The sequence below is a fragment of the Oryx dammah genome, unplaced genomic scaffold, assembly GCF_014754425.2.
Source record: "Oryx dammah isolate SB20612 unplaced genomic scaffold, SCBI_Odam_1.1 HiC_scaffold_13, whole genome shotgun sequence".
Taxonomy (NCBI): domain Eukaryota; kingdom Metazoa; phylum Chordata; class Mammalia; order Artiodactyla; family Bovidae; genus Oryx; species Oryx dammah.
This window is the reverse complement of record NW_024070197.1, coordinates 53,315,772-53,336,879: the sequence shown is the minus strand read 5'-3', so window position 1 is coordinate 53,336,879 and position 21,108 is coordinate 53,315,772. Positions and strand designations below refer to the sequence as shown.

At 53.0% G+C, this 21,108-nt stretch overlaps 1 protein-coding gene across 1 annotated transcript in view; it reads left to right on the top strand.

Moving 5' to 3' along the window:
- Positions 1-6: 6 nt before the first annotated feature.
- Positions 7-21,108, top strand: part of LOC120873169 — a 147,629-nt gene continuing 126,527 nt past the window's right edge. The window contains exon 1 of the mRNA XM_040253966.1: positions 7-2,358. Within this exon, the coding sequence (XP_040109900.1) occupies positions 49-2,358 (2,310 nt within the window). The 5' untranslated portion in view covers positions 7-48. The remainder of the gene's footprint in view (positions 2,359-21,108) is intronic.

Sequence of the window (21,108 nt, the reverse complement as noted above, 5' to 3'; positions counted from 1 at the left end):
CGCCCCGGGCGCGCGGGGGCCGGGGCGGGCGGGCGGCGCGGCGCGGCCATGAGCGGGCGGCCGGCGCCGGTCTCCCGCAAGCAGCGGCTTATGGCAGCCGTGGGCGAGCGGACGGCGGGCGGCGGCGGCGCGCCGCTCTCCTGCTTCATCTGCGGCGGCGGCATCGGGCGCGGCAAGGAGCTGAAGCTGCAGGTGAAGCAGCCGGCGGCGGCGGCGGGCGCGGGGGCCCCGGCGCAGCCCTTCTTCCCGTTCCTGCAGCAGCAGGAGCCCGCGCCCGGCGCGCGCGAGCTGTCCCCGGCCGACGGCTGCGTGCTGGTGTGCGCCGTTTGCCGCTGCTTCCTGGGCGAGCAGTGGGCCGCCTTCGAGCGCGCCCGCACGCCCGTGGACAAGCGCATGTACTGGCTCAAGCGTCCCCACCAGTGCGACGCGGGCGCGGGCGGGCGCCGCGGGGGCGCCGCGGCCCCTCGCGAGTGGAACGTCGCCTACGCGCTGGGCGGCGCGGACGACGAAGACGAAGGCGGCGGACCCGGGCCCCGCGCGGCTGCCGAGGAGCCTCGAGACTCGGAGCTGTCGGAGCTGTCTGACACTGACCCCCTCTCTGAGCCCGACCCGGCGGCGCGCGACGCCCCCAGTCCCCACCAGGATGGGGCGCCAGCTACGCGCTCCGCCCCGGGGCCCGGGCCTCGCGGTGGCCGCTGCCTGGAGTGGAGGCCGGCGCTGGGACCTTCTCCAGGACAGGGTGCGGAGACCCCGTTGTCTGGGGATGTGGAAGAGGAGGGAGTCCCCTCAAAGCTCCGCCTGGATGGGGAGCCCAAGGCTGGCATCCGGCGCCGGCGGAAGGGCCCCGGGAGGTACTGGGTCCCAGAGGCCCGGGCCAGCGTCCTGAGGGGAGTTCAGGACCCTTGGCAAGGGCCTTCAGTCCAGGTGGCCCCTGCAGAGGGCACAAAAGGAGCTCCTTTGGGCAGGGTCGCCAAGACTCCCGAGAGCAGGCCACTGGGGGAGAGCCGTGGGGGCTACTGCATGTCTGAGGACAGTGACATCAACATCACCAGCGAGGAGGAGGACCGCAAGGAGCAGCCTCTCCCAGGCCCCCGAGGCCCCAAAGACAAGGAAAATGGTAGTGGCTGTGCACCCCGGGTTCCCCCGGAGAGCCGGGCAGCACCACCAGAGGGCCTTTGCTGTTACATCTGTGGGTCAGCGCTGTCCCCAGCCTCGCAGCACCAGATCCACGTGCAGAAGCAGGAGAAGCTGGCCCAGGCCCCCTTCTTCCCCTTCCTATGGCTGCACAGCCCGCCCCCGGGGGCACAGCCCATCAGCGAGGGTGGTAGCACCCTGGTGTGCCCCTGCTGCTTCTCATCCCTCATGCAGCAATGGCAGAGCTTCGAACTGGCCAGTGTGCCCGTCCTGCAGCGGCTCTACGTGGTGCCCCTGAACAGCCACGCCCCAGGCATGGCCTCCAAGGGCAGGCGGCTCCTACGGGAAGAAGGCCCACCCACTGGGTCCCTGCCGGAGGCCTGCTACCTCTGCGGGGAGGACTGCACCCAGGACGCCCGGGCCGTGGCCTCCAGGAGCCTCAACGGCAATGCCAGGGCCTCCATGCATTTCCCCTTCCTCAGCCTCCTGCCCTGCCCGCCCAACGCCCAGGGCCCCAACAAGCGCTGTGAAGTCCGCAGTTGCCCCAAGTGCTTCAGCGTCCTGGAGGATGTCTGGGCCCTATACCGAGCTTGCCAGAACGAGGAGCTCATCACCTCAGTGCAGGGCTTCCTGGGCAGGTACCACCAGGCTTTCTCTGCCTCGGACCCTACTCTCTCCGAGCCGCCTTTGTCGGCCCAGGGCAGCCCAGCATCGATCTGTTACATCTGTGGGGCTGAGCTGGGCCCCGGGAAGGAGTTCCAGCTCAACGTGAACCCGTCCAGCCGCTTGGGCGAGAAAGAGCCCTTCTTTCCCTTTCTCACCGTCTATCCACCTGCCCCGCGCGCCAGGCCGGCCGACGCCACCGGCCTGGTGGCCACCTGTGTGCTCTGCTACCACGACCTGCTGGGCCAGTGGCTGCAGCACGAGGCCCGCGGTGCCCACCACGCCGTCAGCCCCTGGTCTCGGCAGTACCGCGTGGAGACATTCGTGTGCTTCTTCTGCCAGCAGGAGAAGAAGCGGTGTCTTGGGCTGAAGGCCGTGCGGGTGGCCCGGCTGCCCTTGTTTCTCTACACCCTGCGAGCGAGCCACAGCCTGCTAGTGGATGACGGGCGGCAGCTGGTCATCGGCGCCTGCATAGAGTGCGGGACCCTGGTGTGCGCTGGCCAGGGGCTCCCCCGCCAGGCACCCGTGGGCTGGAGCTCCCCAGTGGCAGCTGCGAGGAAGGTAAGCAGCCGTCTTCAGTCATCCTCTGAAACCCCAGCAGGGAAAGAAGAGATGTTTTCTATTCTGCCGGGGAGCAGTTTGCACTGATTCTGTGTGCTGTGTTCCAGCAGGAGGGGCCCTCTTGGGTCACCCTGCTATGCTAGCCGAGCTTGGAGGCCTGGGGCAGGCCAGAGGAGCTGGGGGGCCGAGTGGTCCTGTGGAAGAATAGGGCATTGCTGAAAGCAGCAGGCATGGGCCTGAACTTGAGTGTGTGTGCAGCGGAATCTATCAAACAGAGGAAGTTCGGGGCACGTCTGTCATCCGCCTGATAACATTGGTAATTAGTCCAGCCATGCGGGTCACTGAGAGGTCTCGTACTTACCCGGTTTGAAACACATCAGTAGTTCCTCTCTCTCTCTCGTTCCCACTAGGCTTAGCTTTTCCAGAATTTTCCACCCAAGTTCACACTTTTCCTTTGAGGCTCTCTGGTTGCTTAACAGCCAATGAAGACAGATTTCCAGACATGGAGGTTTGGGGCCCGGGAGACAGTGGCCTAGACAGGCCTTTCTCCCGGTGGGAAGAGAGTCTTTCTTCTTTGCAAGTCAGCTGTGCCGGGGGAGGGCAGGAAGCCTGGCATGGACCCTGTTTATAAGGCGCCTGCCTTCACGCTGCCTGCCCAGGAGGAGCCAGACGAGGTTCAGTTAATTTTGGATCCGGCTTTGCAGAGGCCAAAGCAGGAACTGCCCCCGGTGGGTCTGGGGAAGCAGACATCTGTGAGTTATGATCACCGTCATGGCTACCGGGGCCAGGAATCCTAGTTTCCACTGAAGCCAGTGGTGCTAGCTTGTCTAATCCAATGCCTGGAGTTGTGGCCACTGGCGAGGGGCTGGCGGAGGGCACGCAAACAGGGAAGGGTGCCTTCGCTTGTCCAGGGGTGGATGTCCATCTGCTTGAAAGCTTCCCGAGTCTGCCTGCCATACAGACAGACTGTGCGCATGTGTGGGCCCCTGGGTTGCATGTTCACACGTGGTGGCTGAGTCTATAAAGTAGGTGCCTGGCCCTGATGCCTTTGTGCTCTGCCCAGGGTCCCTTCAGCGTCAGCATCCTCTTTGGGCTTAGTGCTTTCTTTGGGGGCTTTGGTCTGGTTTGGGAGCTTCTGTCTTTAGAATGTTTGGGGATGGCTTCTCACCTCCACTGTAGATGCTGAACTCTCCTGGTGGTGTGGGGCAGCCCCACCCAGGGTCTGCTGCTGGGAATCTGACCTGCAGTTCCTGGAAGAGTTGGTCCGAGAAGAGCCCAGCCCAGCTTTGGAGCAGGACAAGATTGGGTTCCACTCCTGCCCTTTCTCTTGTTAACTGAGTGCCAGAGAGGATGCCTCTCATCCTCCCTGAGTACATGTCTTTAAACTGAGGAGTGGAAGTAAGCGTTACCTGCCTCGTGGGGCCATGCTGCTGCTGCTAAGTTGCTTCAGTCGTGTCTGACTCTGTGCGACTCCATAGATGGCAGCCCACGAGTAGTGAGAATTAAATAAATTGGGGCATTTGATTGCCTCTGCAAAATCAAGTGCTTGGCATACAGTGGGACCCCTCATGTTCCCCCGGTGTGGTGGGACAGATTCTTCCAGGATGCAGATGGCTTCTGCAGGATGGGTACAGATTTTCATCTTGGCATTGAGGGGCATGGGATCATCGGAGCTCTTCCCATGAGACCTCTCAGACTGTTTTCTGCAGACCATCAAACTGCGATGAGTTTTCCCATGTTGGTTTGCTCACCTGTTGGGAGTTGCTGAAATGCCAGCTGGGGGCCTTAGCTGATAGAACTTAAGGAAGCTAAAGAAGCTGCAGTTCCCAGTCCAGCTGGGATGTGGGGCACGGAGTGTGGCCAGGTGTAGATGAAGATGCTAGCTGCAGTCTGCCCAGAAAGGGCCAGTGTGAATATGGGAAGGCTGAACCATCGCACTAACTTTTGCACCATTTCTAAAACAACTTATCTCATTTGCTTCTTGCCATGTCCATATGAGACCTTATTATTCCCTTTATAGAGATAAGTAAATGGAGACTCAGAGAAGTCAGATGGCCTCGTGACTATCACACAGCTGGTAGGTGGCCAAGGTGGGTCTTGAACCTAGGTGTTTCTACCCCAATGTCCTGCTCCTTCGAACTGTCTGGTGGAGGAAGAGCCTTGGAAGATGGGTGGGATTTGTTGGTGGGGGAGGATTCAGGAGAAAGGGAAATAAGGTTGGAGTGAACTAGAAGCCTTGCAATCAGGAAAAGAAGGAAGGGTTTAGAGTTGAAGATGCAGAGGGGCAATCAAAAGTGAAAGCAGGTTCCGAATGGGCTGGGCAGAGCTCCGCCTGGGGCTGGACTGTGGCAGCATCCCAGGTGGCAGGGGAGGCCAACCGGGCCCGTGTGAGGTGGGGCAGCAGTGTGGGGCTTAGGCTCTTCCAGACAGAGGGAGAGAGAAGCCGCCACTCTGCCCCCAGGAGAGCCTGACTGACGGTCAGCAGACTGCAGGAAACACAGTCTCCCGTCCCCGCATTCACGCAGCAGATATTTATGGAGCGCCTCCTCTGAGCCAGCTGCTGTTCCAGGCCCTGGGCTCTGGTGGTGTCAGGGGAGAGGCACAAAGTGTTCACAGAGAGGACAGCTTCCTGCAGAGCTGCGAGCACGGCAGAACGAGGCTACCGAGTGCCAGGGCGGGCACGGGATGAGCACTCAGGGTCCCGGGGGCTGCAGGCAAGCCCAGGGGAGGTGTGGAGGCCCCCATGCTCCTTTCCTGATTTCAGCTCTGGAGACTCTGGTGCTCATGTCCGTATTCCATGTCTCTCTTGAGGGCAGTTTGAGAATCTGGGGTGGGGCAAGTGGCTGGGGCATTGGAAGGTGGCTGCAGGGAAGCTGCTTAGCTGGGACAGTGTGTTCCAGAACCTGGTCTGTACCACCTGCTATGATGCCTCAGTTGTTTCCTGTATTTATTCATGACTAAATCCACTAGAAAGAAAACATGGAAGGAAGAAAGGAAGGGTGTCACTGGTACCTTCTGTTTAGATCATGGCTTTTCTCACCAGCTGGCCCCCTCGCCCTGCAAAGCACTGTGTTCTGTATCCACTGTCTCTGAGCTGGCTGCTTGGATAGGGCTGTGTTGAGGGTGGGCTGGGGAGGCTGCAGCCCACCTTTTTGAGGGAGCTTGTCTGAGGAGGAGCCTCAGCACTGGGACCTTGGAAAGACCCTGGCTTGGCCTTAAGATAGATTTGGCTTCAATCTTCATTCTGCTGGGAGCTGGCTGTGTGACCTAGGGCAAGACTCTTGCCCTCTCTGCACCTCAGTTGCTGCCTCTGAGAAACAGAGATGCTCTTTCCTCTGAAAAGTTTGTGATGTGACAGCTGCTGACAGGCAGCAGAGGTATGGGTCTCATTCATTCCCTTCTCGTCCCTGAGCTGCTCCTAGCTCAGGTTGGGTCTCTCACTGGCACCCACGGGCTCTGGTGTCACAGCCTCTACCGCCACTTTTCTGCTGAGGCAGGGAATGATTGTCCCTCTTGAGAGCTAGGAGGCACTGCTGGCCAGGCTGCGGAGCTGGCATCTGAGGATGTAATAGCCACGAGGGCCTAGAACGCTTCCCGAGTTCCAGCCCGTGCCAGACTTTATTGTTGTCACACTCACTGGGTCCTCACAGCAACCCCGTTTAGGGAGGCACCGCTATCCTCATGTCATAGAGGAAAAAGCCAGTCCATAGAGGTCAAGGAGTTTGCCCAAGGTCATTCAGCTGATGACGCTGAGGTCAGCGCTGGACTAGGAGCCTGGCTTTGGAGTCTGTGCTCTCGACTTCTGTCCCCTCTGGAGCTCCAGCTGTAGGGGTGGCAGTGCCCTGGGTGAGGAGGCCTTAATAGTCCTTGTGCGTGCCCCGCCCCGCCCCCAACTTGAGCCAGCAGAGCAGCTGGGAGGCAGGAGCCAGCTTGCCTGGGCCAGAGGTCCTGAGAAGCCCCCACCAGCTGGCTCTGCTGCCAGCCCCCCCAACCCCACACATTTTCCCACCCACTGAGAAGTGGTGCCCTTTGTCTTTGCTGCTCCCAGCATTGCCCAGGTGTTCAGATTTCAGCTGGGACCTCCTCCTGCTGCCAGGAGAAGTCTACTCCCGTCAAGGATGGGTTTGCCGCGTGATCGAGCACTTTCCTTGTGAGCCAGTTGGTGGCCAGGCCGCCCTTGCCTCTTCCCTCTGTCCGGGGAGCGTTCTGGGCAATGGAGCGTGCAGCTGTTTACCTAACCACACCCCGGCCTTCTCCGAGGGGACGCCGGCCCAGCCCCCGAGCCCGGCCTCCCAGCCTGGAACAGGTGTTGCCGCTGGGCTGCCTTTCTTTCCTCTGTGCTGACATCTGAGGCCTGCAGAGAGCGTCTGTCATCACTCGCCTGTCAGGACCGCGCGCACATCTGTTTCCCGTGTTCCCTGCTCTCTGCGCCCACTCGGCTCCTTGCTCTTCAGGGAGGGCCTGGCAGCCCCTCCTCCCAGGTCCAGGCTTGAGGGGCACCTGGACAAGGTGATTGGATGGAGGAGCCTTCCAGAAGGTGCCAGGAGAGGCTGCCAGCTGGGCTGACACTGGCACCCTGCCCCTGGCAGCTGCTGCTAAGTGACTGGGCTTGGCCTTTCCCAAGCTCTGACCACCTCCTCCGAGGGGAGGTCTCTGCTTTTCTTGGCGAGTTGGGAGCCATCTGCTCAGTCGAGTAAACTTTCCAGATGCGCCTCATCTTAACCCTGGAGGTGATTGGAGACAACTGGGATGGCCAAAGGTCTTCAAAACTCAGCCTCCCTGGAGACAGGGAAGGGGCCCGGGCAGGGCTGGAGGGGTAGCTTGCCTAGAGCTTTTTGGCCCCTTCTCTGCTTAGATCTCTCTGGATCTGACCCCTGGGAGGTTAACTCTGCTGTGACTATCTTCTGAGCAATTGAAGATTCTGGCCTCATTAGCACATTTTCTTGGCTGAGGAAGAGCCCACATCTGGATTTCAGGTCCATCTTCTGTCCCAGGTCCGTGTCCCTGCAGGGACTGTGGAGAGGGATGGTACTTTTGCCCTCTGAAAAGAACATTTAGGAGCTTGGCTTCCATTTGCCACTCGGCCCCAGAGGGAGCCCCGCGAGGGTCGTGATGGAAGGAGCTTGTGCACACCATGTGACCTGTGCTCGTTTCCCTGGCTGGTCCTCAGGGGTCACGAGTAGTTTGCCTGCCACACGTGGAATCTGACCTGTGGTATCTATTAATGTTTTTTTCTTTTTCCTCCAGCTTTATCAAGCTATAAATGACATACAGCATGATATAGTTTTAAGATATATGCAGAGTATTGATTAGATACATGTATCTATTGCAAAATGACCTCCCTTCCACCCCATAGTGAACCTATCGAAGATCTGTTCTCTAACAGCATTTGAGTGTGTGATACAGCGTTGTAGCTGTAATCCTCGGTTAGATCCCCAGACTTGTTAACCTGTGGCTGGAAGTTCGGTGTTTCCCCATTCATGGGATCTAGGTTTTAAATTTGGTATGTCATTCTGTGGCCCCAAAACACCATGATGTTCTGTGCTGGGGAGGATAATGTGTTAGGGTCAGAAAACCCTCATGGGTCATCAGTTTTCAGGCAGCATTATATCAGGAGGACCAACAAGCCCACAGCCTAAGGCCACTTTCGCAGGTTTATTTTTTCCAGTGAGGAAGCTGCAGTGCCTGATGGTGAGGTGGAGTTCATCTCAGAGGACAGCAGGGGCCAGTCGGGTGGGCTTCGCCGGGGAGTCAAGACTGTGGGCTGACTCTTGTTTTTGTTTTGTTTTTACACTGAGATCTAATTCACATACTACAACACTCACTCTTTTAAAGTATACAGTTCAGTGGCTTTTAGTGTTTTTACAGGGTTGTGTAGCTGTCTCCTCTGTCTAGTCCAGAACATTCCTGCCACCCCCCAAAAGAAACCCCTTCCTTGTTAGTGGTCACCTCCCACCCCCAGGCCCTGGCAGCCATAAGTCTGTCTGTGGACGTACATATTCTACATTTTGTAGAAATGGAACCGCATGATATGTGGTCATCTGTGCTTGGCTTCTGTCATTTTGCATGTTTTCAAGATTCACCCACGTTGTAGCATGAATCAGTACTGCAGCCCTTTTAATGGCTGAATAATATTCCACCACATGGATAAAGCACATTTAGTTTATCAGTGGATGAACATTTGGGCTGTTTCTGCCTTTTGACTGCACACTGTGAACGTTTGTGTGCAGGCTTTTGTGTGGACTTGTTTTCTCATGGGCAGGTAACCCAGAGTGGAATTGCTGGCTCTCCTGGTAATTCCACGTTGACTCTTTCAGTTCTCTTTTCCTTTGGGGTTTTAGGCAGCCAAATTGCATGATATGACTTAGGCTTGAGAAAGTCACATTTGTGACTCCTTGAAGCCGTGTTCTGTCAACTCGCTGACCACCGTCACACCTCCATAGGTGGTCTCCACCATGGAGTTTGTTTGGAGCTGGGAATTGGTCTTCTCCCTGGAATAAGAGGAGTTTTCTTGAGAACATGTTGCACTTGCTCGTGGGGTTTTTTTACTCGCTGCAGCTATACCCCTGGAAATTAGAAGCCCAGATTCTGGCCCCAGAACTCAGTGGCCTTGGCTCAGACCCTCTACCTATCTAGGTCTCAGTTTTCCCCTCTGTGCAATGGGAGCAGATGGTAAAGACTAGAAGCTGAGCCCCTTGGCTCCTGTGCAGCTCTCAGGCTCTCATCTCTCTGCACCTATTGCCAGGAGTGGCACTGGGCAGTGGGCAGAGGACATCCTCGAGGCTGAGCTTTAGCTTGGCCTGTGAGTCCAGCGGCTCTGAAGTTTTCTGCCCCTCACTGGCTGCCCCAGCTACTTGCTGCCCGACCTGTTTGGTGTGGAACCTTGAATGAAATTGATTGCTGGATTGGATTTCCTTCCAGAGGTACCAGCAACCTTGAATGGATGACACAAAGGTCATAGTTGGTATTTGGCTCAGCTGAGCCAGGCAGGCATGCTGGGGCCCTGGGCAGGAGCAGCCACCTCTTGAAGCTATTTCTACCTGCAGAGTATGAGTGAAGTGGGGAGAGGAGGCAGTCCAGGGTCCAAGGAGGACCCCTCAAAGGTCAGAGCCCCCCAAGGTCACTTTGTCCTCCCCACCTATTAGTATCAGTTGTTGGCAGAGCCAGTGCCAAGGAAGATCATTGAGGGGGTTCTGTCCACCCCCGGTCCTGACACAGACATCGTGAGGTCTCAGGATATGATGATGGCGACGATGATGCCACAGCAGATGACGCTGATCTGATGGCGCACACTCTGTGCCAGCCACTGCGCTCCTCTGCAGACTGCCTGTTCCTCCTCTGACCACAGAGGGTGGCGTGCACTGCCCCCTGGAAAGGTGGCATGAGTTCCTTTTCTCAAATGGGGAGACCAGGGCTCCTGACCCTGAGAGTTTTGGATTACATGGCAGAGCCAGGATGTGAGAGAATGGGTGGTCTGACAAACGGCCTCTCCCCATGCCCAGGCGTGAGTGGCACTCGTGGGAGAGGGTGTGGGGCTGGCAGGAGCCCACCCTGATGGAGCCACAGGAGAGGCTGCCTTTGGACTCCTGCACCAGCTCCCTGAGGGGCCCAGCGGGGGAGGCGTCAGAGCATTGGCACACTGCAGCCGTGTTTTATAAGCCTTCCCAGACCCGTAAACCTCAGCCGGCTTTCAGACAAGGGTTCACAGATGGGGATTAAGAGGTTTGTGTGGGTTCTGCCACCAGGAGGGACGGAGACAGGTGGGAGGCAGGCACAGTTTTGCAGACTCCCAGACGCTGCAGCCCCGGGTCAGGAGGCTCAGGGGTCCTGTGTTCACAGCCGTCGGTCCAAGACACTGGAGGCCTGCAGGAACCTTTCAGGCCTGTGAGGCTTAGATGGCCCGAGAGGGTGGCCTTGCATGGGCGTAGGTGCCAGCTCTTTTAATCCTGAATCCTTTTACGGCAGGATCTCTCCCCAGACCCTTTTCCTTCTGGAGTGTCTTGCTCAGATGTGTGCTGTTCTTTCTTTTGTGTGACAGTGCGATGCCCTGGGGCCGTCGGATGAGGCGGCTTGAAATGTTTTGAGCAGTCTCTGCATCACCAGCCCTCCACACCCAGCACCTCGGATGCTGAGGGCCCCAGTGCCAGGAAAGAAAGATGAGGTTGGGCAGCCCCACCGTGCACTCTCCCCTGGGTCTTGGTGGGGAGGGGGCGGTGCCATACTGGAAACAAGGCTTCTGTCTTGTGTCAGAGCTGAGGCTCCTTGGGCACACAAACATACCCCAGTCCAGAGTAGGGCAGCCCTCCACCCTGGCCTGGGCACAGCCTGGTCTGACTGCACTCACCCAGCCCCACTCTTGCAAAGGAAAAGACTGCTTCTCTTGCCCCTCACTTTCTTCCTCTTGTGAAGCTGCACTTTCTTTGCTTTTCAAAACTGTGAGGAAAGTGGGCTCTGGCTCTAGTGACTCCTGCCATGGAGTGGCCAGAGTCCTTCTGGTTAGCAGGCAAAACCTGGACCTCACTCAGCTGTCACTCACCAGGTGATGGGGAAGCACCAGGTTTTCTCTGAGGTGAGAGCTGGCTTCGGGGCAGGTCCTGAGGAGGGTGGGCACGGGAGGGAGCCTGGAGACCCTGAACTGGAGGATGGCCAGTTGTGGGGGCATAAGAGGACAGACCCTTTCTCCCCACAGCCCCCCGCCCACTGACTGGGCACACCCTGACACACTCACCTCTCACACCCACTCTTTTTGCACACATACACTCACACGAGTGCATGCTGTCTTGTATGAATGACACATACACATTGCCACATCACATTCTCTGAGAGGTCTTAATATCTGTCGCAATTTTTAATGTCTTTTTTCCCCTTTAGTTTTGTCAAATTTTGCTTCACGTATTTTGAGGCTCCTGCACGTTTATGTTTTTTTTTTCGTTTTTCTGATGAATTGGCCTTCTTGTCAAGATACGTATCCCTCTGTCTCTGGAAAGATCTGTGTCTTGAAGTCTGGGATCATCTCCATCTGAAAATCAAGGCCTATGAAGTCCAGAGAGCGAAAGGGCCTTGCGCACGGCCACATCGCTGCCGGTGTTAGGGCAGGATCCACTTCTCTGCGCAGCTTCTAAGGTTTCTCCACCCCAGCAGCGGCTTTGAGGCAGGGCTCTGAACGAAGCCCCTTCTGGTAACTTCTGGGTGCCTGCCTTTTGGCGTCATGATTGTCAGGTGGCCAGAACTGTGTCCCCGCCCGCCCTCGGTAGAGGACCCCCCAGGAGCCCCGGAGGTCGGCCTCCACTGGAGCCGAGCATCTGGCTTGCAGCCTGCGGAGCTCAGCTGAGCATGCTTGGAACACCCTCTGGAAATTTCCGGCCAAACTCTGCTCTGCAGCTCCTGACCCTCCCTACTCCGTTTGGTGAGTTGTTCTGAGCGGGTTGGGCAGGCCTTCCCAGGCTCAACATGTAGAATTTTTCCAGGTGGCAGGAGAATGCCCCCCTTGCTGGCTTCTCTGGTCTGTGTAGGCCTTTCAGAGCTTGTGCCAAATCCACTTCCTGGTGGCTTGACCCCAGCTAGGCCCACGGTCTGGAGCTCCTCAGGGGGCTCTGTGCTCTCCATGTGAAACTCAGGCTGCCCACCAGAGGGGCCGAGTCAGCCCAACCAGGCCTGCTCCTGTGTCCTGGAGGAGAGCTGCCTCCACCTCCCTCGGGCATCCTGGGAAACCCTGGGACCCGCAGGGGGCTTGGGAGGGGTGTTGCTTAGGAGATTTTGTGGGGAGAATTGATGCATTATGGGGACATGTTTGCCTTAAAGCTGCAAATAAGGGACTGTAAGTGAGGTGTTGGGTTGATTCCCTCAGCAGCATTTCACTGAGCCCCCACAAGGCCCTAGATGCTACGCTCGGAGTTCAGGACCATGACTGTGCCAGGGGGAGGCTGTGAACGCTGTAATTTATCTAATGCTAGACGTGGTCTGTCCTTGTAAAACACATGATTGTTTTACATACCACTGGGCGAGAAAAGTGCTGTTCTTGAAACCGACACCCTATCCATTATAAGGTTCATCCTGATTTCAGAAGTTTAAAATGTGAAATAGTCTGAGTCCTCAAATCGGTGAGATGCAGTGAAGTGAATGAGGATGATGGTGGTAAGGAAACAGCAGCGGCAGCTGCCATGTGTTAGATGCTCATAAGACATTGTCTTACTGGCCCTAGTGACTAGGACTCTTGGGGGTGAATGAGGGAAGTTGGCACCTGTCTTTCTGGCTGGGCCCCTTGGGGTGACTTTGCAGAGACTGCTTAAGGTCCTGCTGAGCCCAGATAGGGCCATGGTTGGGGTTGCCACAGCGAAATGGCTACATTGGGCACCACGGAGGAGCAGTCAGCCTTGAAAGGCCCCTCACCTCTGTCACCTCCAGGTCCAGGCCAGGCAACAGGGAGCGGCCCAGCTGGCAGGCTGGCCCTGCAACATTCTGGTGCCCGGGGCTCTGTGCCCCAGGGAGAGTGATGGGATCCCTGTGATTCTGGCTGCAGTGGCGCTGGGGCCTTAATTAGGTGGAACAGCCTCAGCAGAAACCGGCAGCTGCGTGTTCAGGGGCCCCGACTGGTGGGAGCGGCAGGAACAGGGCTGCCACTGACGCCCCCCACACCCCCACCACCCTACTAGGGGCAGCTTCAGGCCAGACCAAGGTCCTAGGGAGGGTTCAAGGTCCCTGTCCGGACCCTGCAAGCATAGAAGCCTTTCTGCTCTGGGGAGAGATACAAGACACTAGGAACTTGGTTCCAGACTTTTCCTGTTAGGATGCCCGCCTCTGCACAGTGTCACTTAGCTCTCCCAGCTGTCCGTAAAAGGGGGGATGGAATCGTGGCTCTAGGCAAGGCCATGTTGGTTGCTCTCCAAGGGCAGATGGTGTGGTTTGCCCAAGGGTATTCTGAAGTCAGACCTCACAACCCACCCCTGCCACCCATGTCGTCCTCAGCCTCACTTCCTGGCTCTGAGCCCCAGGCTTCTCATCCATACACCAGGACAATCTTCTGTGCTCCCTTATGGGGGCATGAGGCAGTTGAAGCGCTTGGTGAGAGCCTGGCAAGCCATCAAGACCCCAGCAATGTTTGCTGTGGTTACTGGGGGCAGAGGAAAGAAGGGGGTTTGAAGAATCTGAAACTCCACTTGGAGGGGGTTGGAAAGCCTGGAAGTAGCCCAAGGCACCTGGGGTCTGAGCTCCCGACATCCCCTCCCTGGGCTCCCAGCACTCATCTGAGAAGTGAAGGGAGCATTTGGGTGATTATCCCTCATGTGACCTCTGGCCCTGAGAAGAGCCACGCTGGTACTTGGTGCAGTCAGCAGGTGTGTGTCACCTGACTGCTTGTCTGTGGGCCTGTTTCCTCATCTGTATATGGGAATTATTGTAGTGTGTGTCTGTCATAGAGCTCGGTACATAGTACGTGTTCAATAAATATTGGCTTTTATTGTTTTTAAAAAATGCTGTTGAAGTATAGTTGATTTGCAATGTTATATTCATTTCTGCTATATGCAAAGTGATTCGGTTATACATATTTTCTTTTTTCATATTCTTTTCCTTATGATTTATCAAAGATATGTTTTTTAAGATTTGTGTGTGTGTTTGTGTACCATTTTTAAAGTCTTTATTGAGTTTGGTACAACACTGCTTCTGTTGTTTGTATTCTGCTTTTTTTTGGCCATAAGGCTTGTGGGATCTTAGCTCCCCAACCGAGAACCAGTTGAACCCCGCCTCCCGCCCCGTGCTGGAGGCAGAATCTCACCTGCTGCGCTGCCAGGGAAGCCCTGTCACAGGATGCTGAACATAGCTCCCTGTGCTGCGCAGTGGACCCTTGTTGATCCATCCTGCGTGTGATAGTTGCATCCACTCACCCCACACTCCACCCTGCCCCTACCCCTCTCCCCCTTGGCACCCACAAGTCTTTTCTCTGTGGGTCTGTTTCTGTTTCATAGATAAGTTCATTTGTGCTGCATTTTAGATTCTGCAGGTAAGTGATATTATGTGCCCTTTGCCTTTCTCTTTCTGACTTGCTTAGTAATGAGAATCTCTGGTTGTATCTGTGTTGTTGCAAATGAATTTCAGCTCTTCTTCTGACTGAGAAGCATTCCACTGTGTGTATGGACCACATCTTCTTTACCCATTCCTCTCTCAGTGGACGTTTAGGTTGTTTGCATGTCTGGTCCATTGTGAATCAGGCTGCTATATATATATATATATAATAGTTTTGTCTGGATATTTGCCTAGGTTCTCAATATTTTTGTTGTTTGTCATTTAGTTTTCCTCTCTAGTTCTCATCATTCTGGAGAGCCGACCCATAGATCTCAAAAACACAGAGATCTAAAGCCCATTAGTGAGATGAAATGAACCAAGAGGGGCACTTTTGGATCATGCCATGAGGAAGAGGGACACTTTAGAGGCAGGAGTTTGGGGAGCTCACAAAGACCCCTCGTTCTTAACGCTGCATCCCCACTCCTACAGACAGACTTCTTAACCTCAAAAGCAGAATCTGGGGCACACATGCATTTTTCCGGGCAGAGGACATCAGTGGCTTTTGTTAGACTCTCAAAAGGGCATGTGACCCCCCCAAAGGTAAAGAGCCACTGTTAGCATCTGCATATACTCGAAGCATGATGCATGTGGGCGGACTCCTCACTACTCCCTGAAACCATCTGACTTGTTCCCACCATCGTACCTTGATATATGCTCTTTCTTTCACTTTTCTGCCCATTTTCCCACTCCCGGAAGCCTTCTTTGCTAACTTCTACCAGCTGAAGTCTTCCCCTGCTCCCCTAAGGGCCTAGGCCCTTGTCTGTATGCAATTTTCCCCTACTTGGTAATAATTAATCACTTCATTATGTGCGGCTTCATGTTGTCTTCTAGTTGCTTCACATCTGTAAGCCCTGTCTCTCTAACTAGATGGAAAAGCTAAAATTGGAATTTTTATCCTTGAACTCTCCATTGGTTTTTCTATTGTGCATTGTACACGGCAGATCCTTGCCAGCTGGGAGAATGGCATTCCTAAAGAGCTCCATAATTTGCAAAACCACAGTTGGCAAAACAAGGTCTCAGAGAAAATAGGTTAGGGAGAAAACAGTGAAGATAAGATTAAGTATCTGTTTTTAAAAATCATAGTAAATAAAATTTCTAGGAGACAGCAAGTCAAAACACACCAACTTTGTGTATTTTTAAAACCCTATTCTACGAGGTAGGCTTTTCCTGAGTTTCTTTCTTCATTAGATCGTTTCTTTCTTCACTTTGCTGTCATCTTGAGGTGCTGAGGGAGAATTCTGTAAGGTTTATTTCTTCTTGAGTCGGTTTTGGTAATTTATGGTTTTTCAGGAAATTTATCCATTTCATCTAGGTAGTCAAAATTAATTGGCATAACTCCTTCATAATGTTTTCTTATTATCCTCTTAATGTCTATAGGTTCTGTAATGATGTACCCTCCTGCATTCCTGATATAGATCGTTGGTATCTTCTCTCTCCTTTTTTTTTTCCCTGTTGATCAAGCTGGCTAGAGGTTTTTATCAATTTTATTAGTCTTTCAAAAAGTTTTTATGTAGAGGTGGTGCCTCTCCAATGTTTTGAACCAGTCCTTTTGGGCTTGAAATGTAACATCTTTTGCACTTATATCCTCTCTTGCTCTATTTTTGCAAGTGTGGACAAAATGTTTTGAAACCACTAGGCCTTTTCCAAGTTTTTTATGCTTAAGAGCATGTTTTCCAAGCCTGATCTTCTCTCTCTGTATTGAGTCATTGGATGTTAAAATGATTTCTGTCAACCTGCCCTTGAGACCTCCACAAGTGATGTCAAAAGGGGATGTTCTTTTGCTTTAGGGGATTTTATCAAACCTCAGATAGGTAAGAAAGAATTATAAATTTTTTTAATCTAGACGAGAAAAAAAGACTATCTCAGAGCCACAGATTGTGAAGGATTGATGTCCTTTTGTATATTGGCGGCTCTGTTATTTAGAATATACTATTCAATAGTGTAATGTTTCACTGTTTTTATAGAGTATCCACTCTTTAAAATGTTGCATGTTCATTGATGCTTTTGCTACAAAGTATAGTTTATCTATAGCCTGATTGAAACTTTTCTTATCTTTGCATTTATGACAAAGCTCAGAATGTCTCTTTACTCACTTCATCAAAGAGGCGTGGAGAGGGGAAGGGACTTGTCCGTGAACACAGAGCATGTAAGAGGCTGAGGCAGAGTGCCAGTGCCCTGGGACGTTTCCAATGCATCAGTCAAGGCTCTCCCTCCCGTCACAGATGTCTTGATATTTTTGCATTAGCAGTTTGAGGGGCTGTGGGAGGCCAGTGCCAGCTGCTGAGCCCATGTGGAATCCCCACCCAAGGCACAAATGGGGGGCTCACAAGGGTGCGGCTGGATGGTGCAAAGCATCCTTCTGTGAACCCACTGCTCCTCCATCACCACAGCCACCTGGTGTCCTCTCAGAACCATGGCAATTATTTCTGGGTGAGTTGCAGTCTTTAAAAAATCTTTTTTTCTGAGAAGGAAACGGCAATCCACTCCACTATTCTTGCCTGGGAAATCCCATGGATGGAGGACCCTGGCGGGCTATAGTCCATGGGGTCACAAAGAGTCAGACACTACAGAGTGACTAAACAGCCACAATATGGAAAGGGAGGCCTCCTAGAGCCTGGAATACTGTTGAGGAAAAGACTCACAGCTTTGAATCCTGTATATTACGAAAGTACCGACTTAAAACATCAAGTGATTTTTACTTATCAGATGGGGAAAACTTTAGAAAGATTGATTCCAGACTTGCTGAAGGCTTGACTCTCTCATTTATTGCTGGCAGGTGTGCCTTGCTACCATCTTTGTGAAAAGTAGACTACTGTATCAATTAGAATATGTGTGCTGTGTATTAACATGTATGTAAGTGCAAAGAACAGAGTCTAGGATATATTCCAAACTGCTGAGAGCGACTGCTTTTGGGCAGGGACTGGAACTAGGAGGGTTTGTGTGAAGCACTGCTGAGTTTTAAAATATGAATGTGTTCATGTATTGTGTAATTTAAAAATAACTGGAAAAAAATTTTTCAATAGCTTTATGAGATAATTTACCCTTTTAAAGTGTAGAATTCAGTTGTTTTTATTATAGTCACAAAATTGTGTGACCATCCTCACTGTCTAATTTTAGAACATTTTCATCACCCCTAAAAGAACTATTCTCCCCTCCCCCTAGCCCCTGGCAACCGCTAACCTTTCAGTCTCCATGGATTCACCTCTCCTAGGCGTTTTATGGAAATGGAGTCCTGCAATATGTTGTCTTTCGTGTCTGTCCTCTCTCATTCAGCGTAGTGTTGCCAGGGTTCATCCACACTTAGCATGTGTCAGCACTTTGCTCCTTTTCGTGACTGAATAATAGTCCTCTTTGTATGTATAGGCTACATTTGTTTATCCACTCACTTACTGATGGATGTTTGAGTTGTTTTCACCTCTCAACTATTGTGAATAGTGCTGCTTTGAACATTAGTGTGCTGGTTTTTGTGTGATTGTATTTTTTTCCCTCTCTCTGTGGTATGCATAGAGTGGAATTGCTGGTTGTATCATAACTCTAGGTTTAACTATTTGAGGAAGTTGTCGGATTGTTTTCAGAGGTTATACTGGTTTATATGCCCACCAGCAATGAATGAGGATTCTCATGTTCAATTTGCTTTTTAAAAGAGGAGCAAAGCAGGTGGGCAGGTTATGTTTATTTATGTATCAGTAATAGTATACATTCAAAAAATATTAAAACTCTTTTCTATCCTTGAGCCATCATATCAAAAGAGGGTTTTATTATTTAATTTTTTAAAAAGGTGACACATGTCAGCTGTGTGGTCTTGGGCAAGTAAATTCACCTCTCTGTGCCTTGGTTTCTTCTTCTGTGAAGCATTTGTGATTGTACCTGCTTCAAAGAAGGGATTAAAAGAGTTAATGCAGATGAAGTGCTTGGTATCTGGCAGTTAGAAAGCCCCAAAGAAGTGCCAGCTATTATTTTTATTATGATTCCATTATTATTGTAGGGATTTGGGAAAGTACATGAGGCATAAGGGAGCACTGCCCCCAGCCCAGCCTCAGCACCTGCTCCCCACTTTGCTCAGAGGCAGCTACTGTTAACATGGTTCCGTGTTTCTTCCTGGGCATTTTCAGTGTGTTCTTTTTTCAAAGTTAAAATGAAACTCTTCTGTGCAGTTGTGCATCTTGCTCTTACTTAGCGTCCCAGCATAAACATGTCCCAGTGTGTGGTAAACACAGTTTTCATGTCAGTGAGGTAGGCTCCCAAGTAAAAAGGCCATCACCCACCTCTACTGCCCCGTCCCAAAATGAGCATTTAGGGAGCTCAAAACTGTTTATGCCACTGTAAAATGTATTTCAGGCAAAGCTGTGTAAGCTTTTTGGCTTGAGAAGATTTCCCTGACCTCATGACAGCCCTCAGGGCAGGTATGGTGTGGTGCCAAAAAGGACTCAGGCTGTGAGCACAGTTTCCAGAGCTCCTGGGCCTGGGTGGGGACATGCAGAGGGAGGGCACTGGGAAAGAGAAAGGAGGGACCAAGGGCAGCTGACTTGACATTTTTGGATCTTTTCCTGGAGTCTGATATGTTCTGTGTTGACAGTGTAGACAGTAGAGATACAAGGGAAGTCATAAAAATGACCCGTATTCCCATGACCCAGAGCTTCCAGCCATTTGCCCTACACATGTGTATACACACACTGCTGTGGGTGGAATCATACCCTACACTATGTTCTCCAGTCTCTTCTACCTTGGACATCACAGGTGTTTCCAGAGCGGCTCAAACTGTAGACTGTGGACCAAGATGCCTGGTTCTCCTCTGGGCTGCCTCCCTTACTAGCTGTGTGTTCTTGGACCAGTTCCTTAACCGCTGTGTGCTGTGGTTTCCCCAGCTGTAAAGCAGGGTGACAGCCATCTTTATGTGAAGCTGTTCTGCAGCTTGGACGAGCTAGAATGGGTGAGAGCAGAGGGCCGGCTGTTATCCTTGGTTCCCACGTCACTTAGCATCCTTTGAGAATAGGAGTTGTATGGGCTCTGTAGTGACCCCGGGTCACCTGTTGCTGGACACCCAGCTTGTTCCTGGGTTTGTGCAGATGTAGCAGCTTTGCAGTAAAGCCTTCTTGAACCTCAGCTGCCCCCATGCTGGGCCTGCCCCTCACTCCCTCCCCTTGGCTCTAACTGGGTGACCTCAGGAGCTGCCCTGGCCTGGTCTGTCAGGTGGTGGGGAGCCTGGGGCCTCCCAGCCGCATTGCTAGCCATGCAACAAGTGGCCAGAGAGCTGGGAGGCCAGGAGGGGGAAGTTTTCTTTGGCAGCCTCTGAGTGGCTTCCTTGGATGCACTGTGGGAAGCGACTGAGGCATGGGGGTGGGGCAGCCTGTCTCAGGCCTGGGCCTCTGTTGGAAACCACCTCGGCCCTTTTGGGAGAGAGGTAGGATTCGAATGCGTGCTTTCCCAAACAAGCATGAACCCTGTTCTTGGCTCTGCTGGCAGTGCCTGCTCTCCCCCTAACCCCTGGCAGCTGGCAGGTCTTGACAAAGCCTCTGCTGTGGAGAGACCACAGGAGCCTCTGGTGACAGCGTTCCCAGCAAGCAGGCTTCCGATGAGTTCACTTTGCTGGGCTGATAAGACATTATTGGAAGAATAAGGGAAAATACTGAGCACCTACCACGTGCTCCTCGTATTCCTCCTCTCATTCAGTTCTTCAGTGCCTGTTTACTGAACACCCACCATGTGGTTAGGCATCACAGAGGAAATGATAAATATATCATCTTGTTAAACACTTGCAATGTCTCCATGGTATAGGTGTTAGCCTAAAAAAATTTGTCATTTTGAGATAAAAGTGATTTTACATATAGTCGTGAGAAATCACCCAGTTTCCTCAGTGATAACATCTTAAGTAACTAGTGCAACGTCAGAGCCACAAGGTTGACCTTGACACAACCGGCCCATCTTATTCAGATTTCACCAGTTTTACGTGTACCTGTGTGTGTGTCTGTGTCTCTGAGTATATTTGTGTCTGTGGGGCCTGTTTCAGTTTACAGGGAGGAAGTGAAGCTCAGGGGTCAAGGCCTTACACACGGCCAGGCAGCCAGGGCGCAGCAGAGCTGGGCCTCACGGCCAGACATCCTGGCTCCACGTTCCTGAGTTACTTTTGGAAGAAAATCACCCTTCCTCTCTAATGCTGTTCTTGGACTTGGTAGCCTCACTGGTCTTTGCTGGAGCTGTGAACTGAGACCTCGGCAGACTAGAATCCTAGGACGTTAGTGCTGAGCTGCTGGCTCCTCCATTTCACAGATGAGAAAACTGAGGCTCAGAAATCTTAACGGGTTTGCCTAACATCACCTGGCTGATAAGGGGCTGGTCTGGGTCTGTTTCTTCCAGGTCTGCGCATGGCAATGACCACAATGAGCTGCTTTTTCCAAGAGGTAAAAGGACAGAGGACATTGTTGAATGCAAACAGGCTCTGGATTCAGATCGGTTACCAGGGCGACGGTGGGGCCCTTCGGGAAGATGTCTGAGCAGGAGATGACTCCGGAAGTGTGCGAGGCGACCTCAGGCACTTAGCATGCCCCCAAGTATGTGCCAAGGAACACTAATGATAGGGTGTTGGGGTGATTTTTTTCCTTGCTCACAAGCTCTTTCTTGCTTCTACTGTTTGGGAAGCAGTAGATTAGAGAAAGCTAAACAGGGTTGTGTGCTGCAGGACTTCTCAGTGCCTTT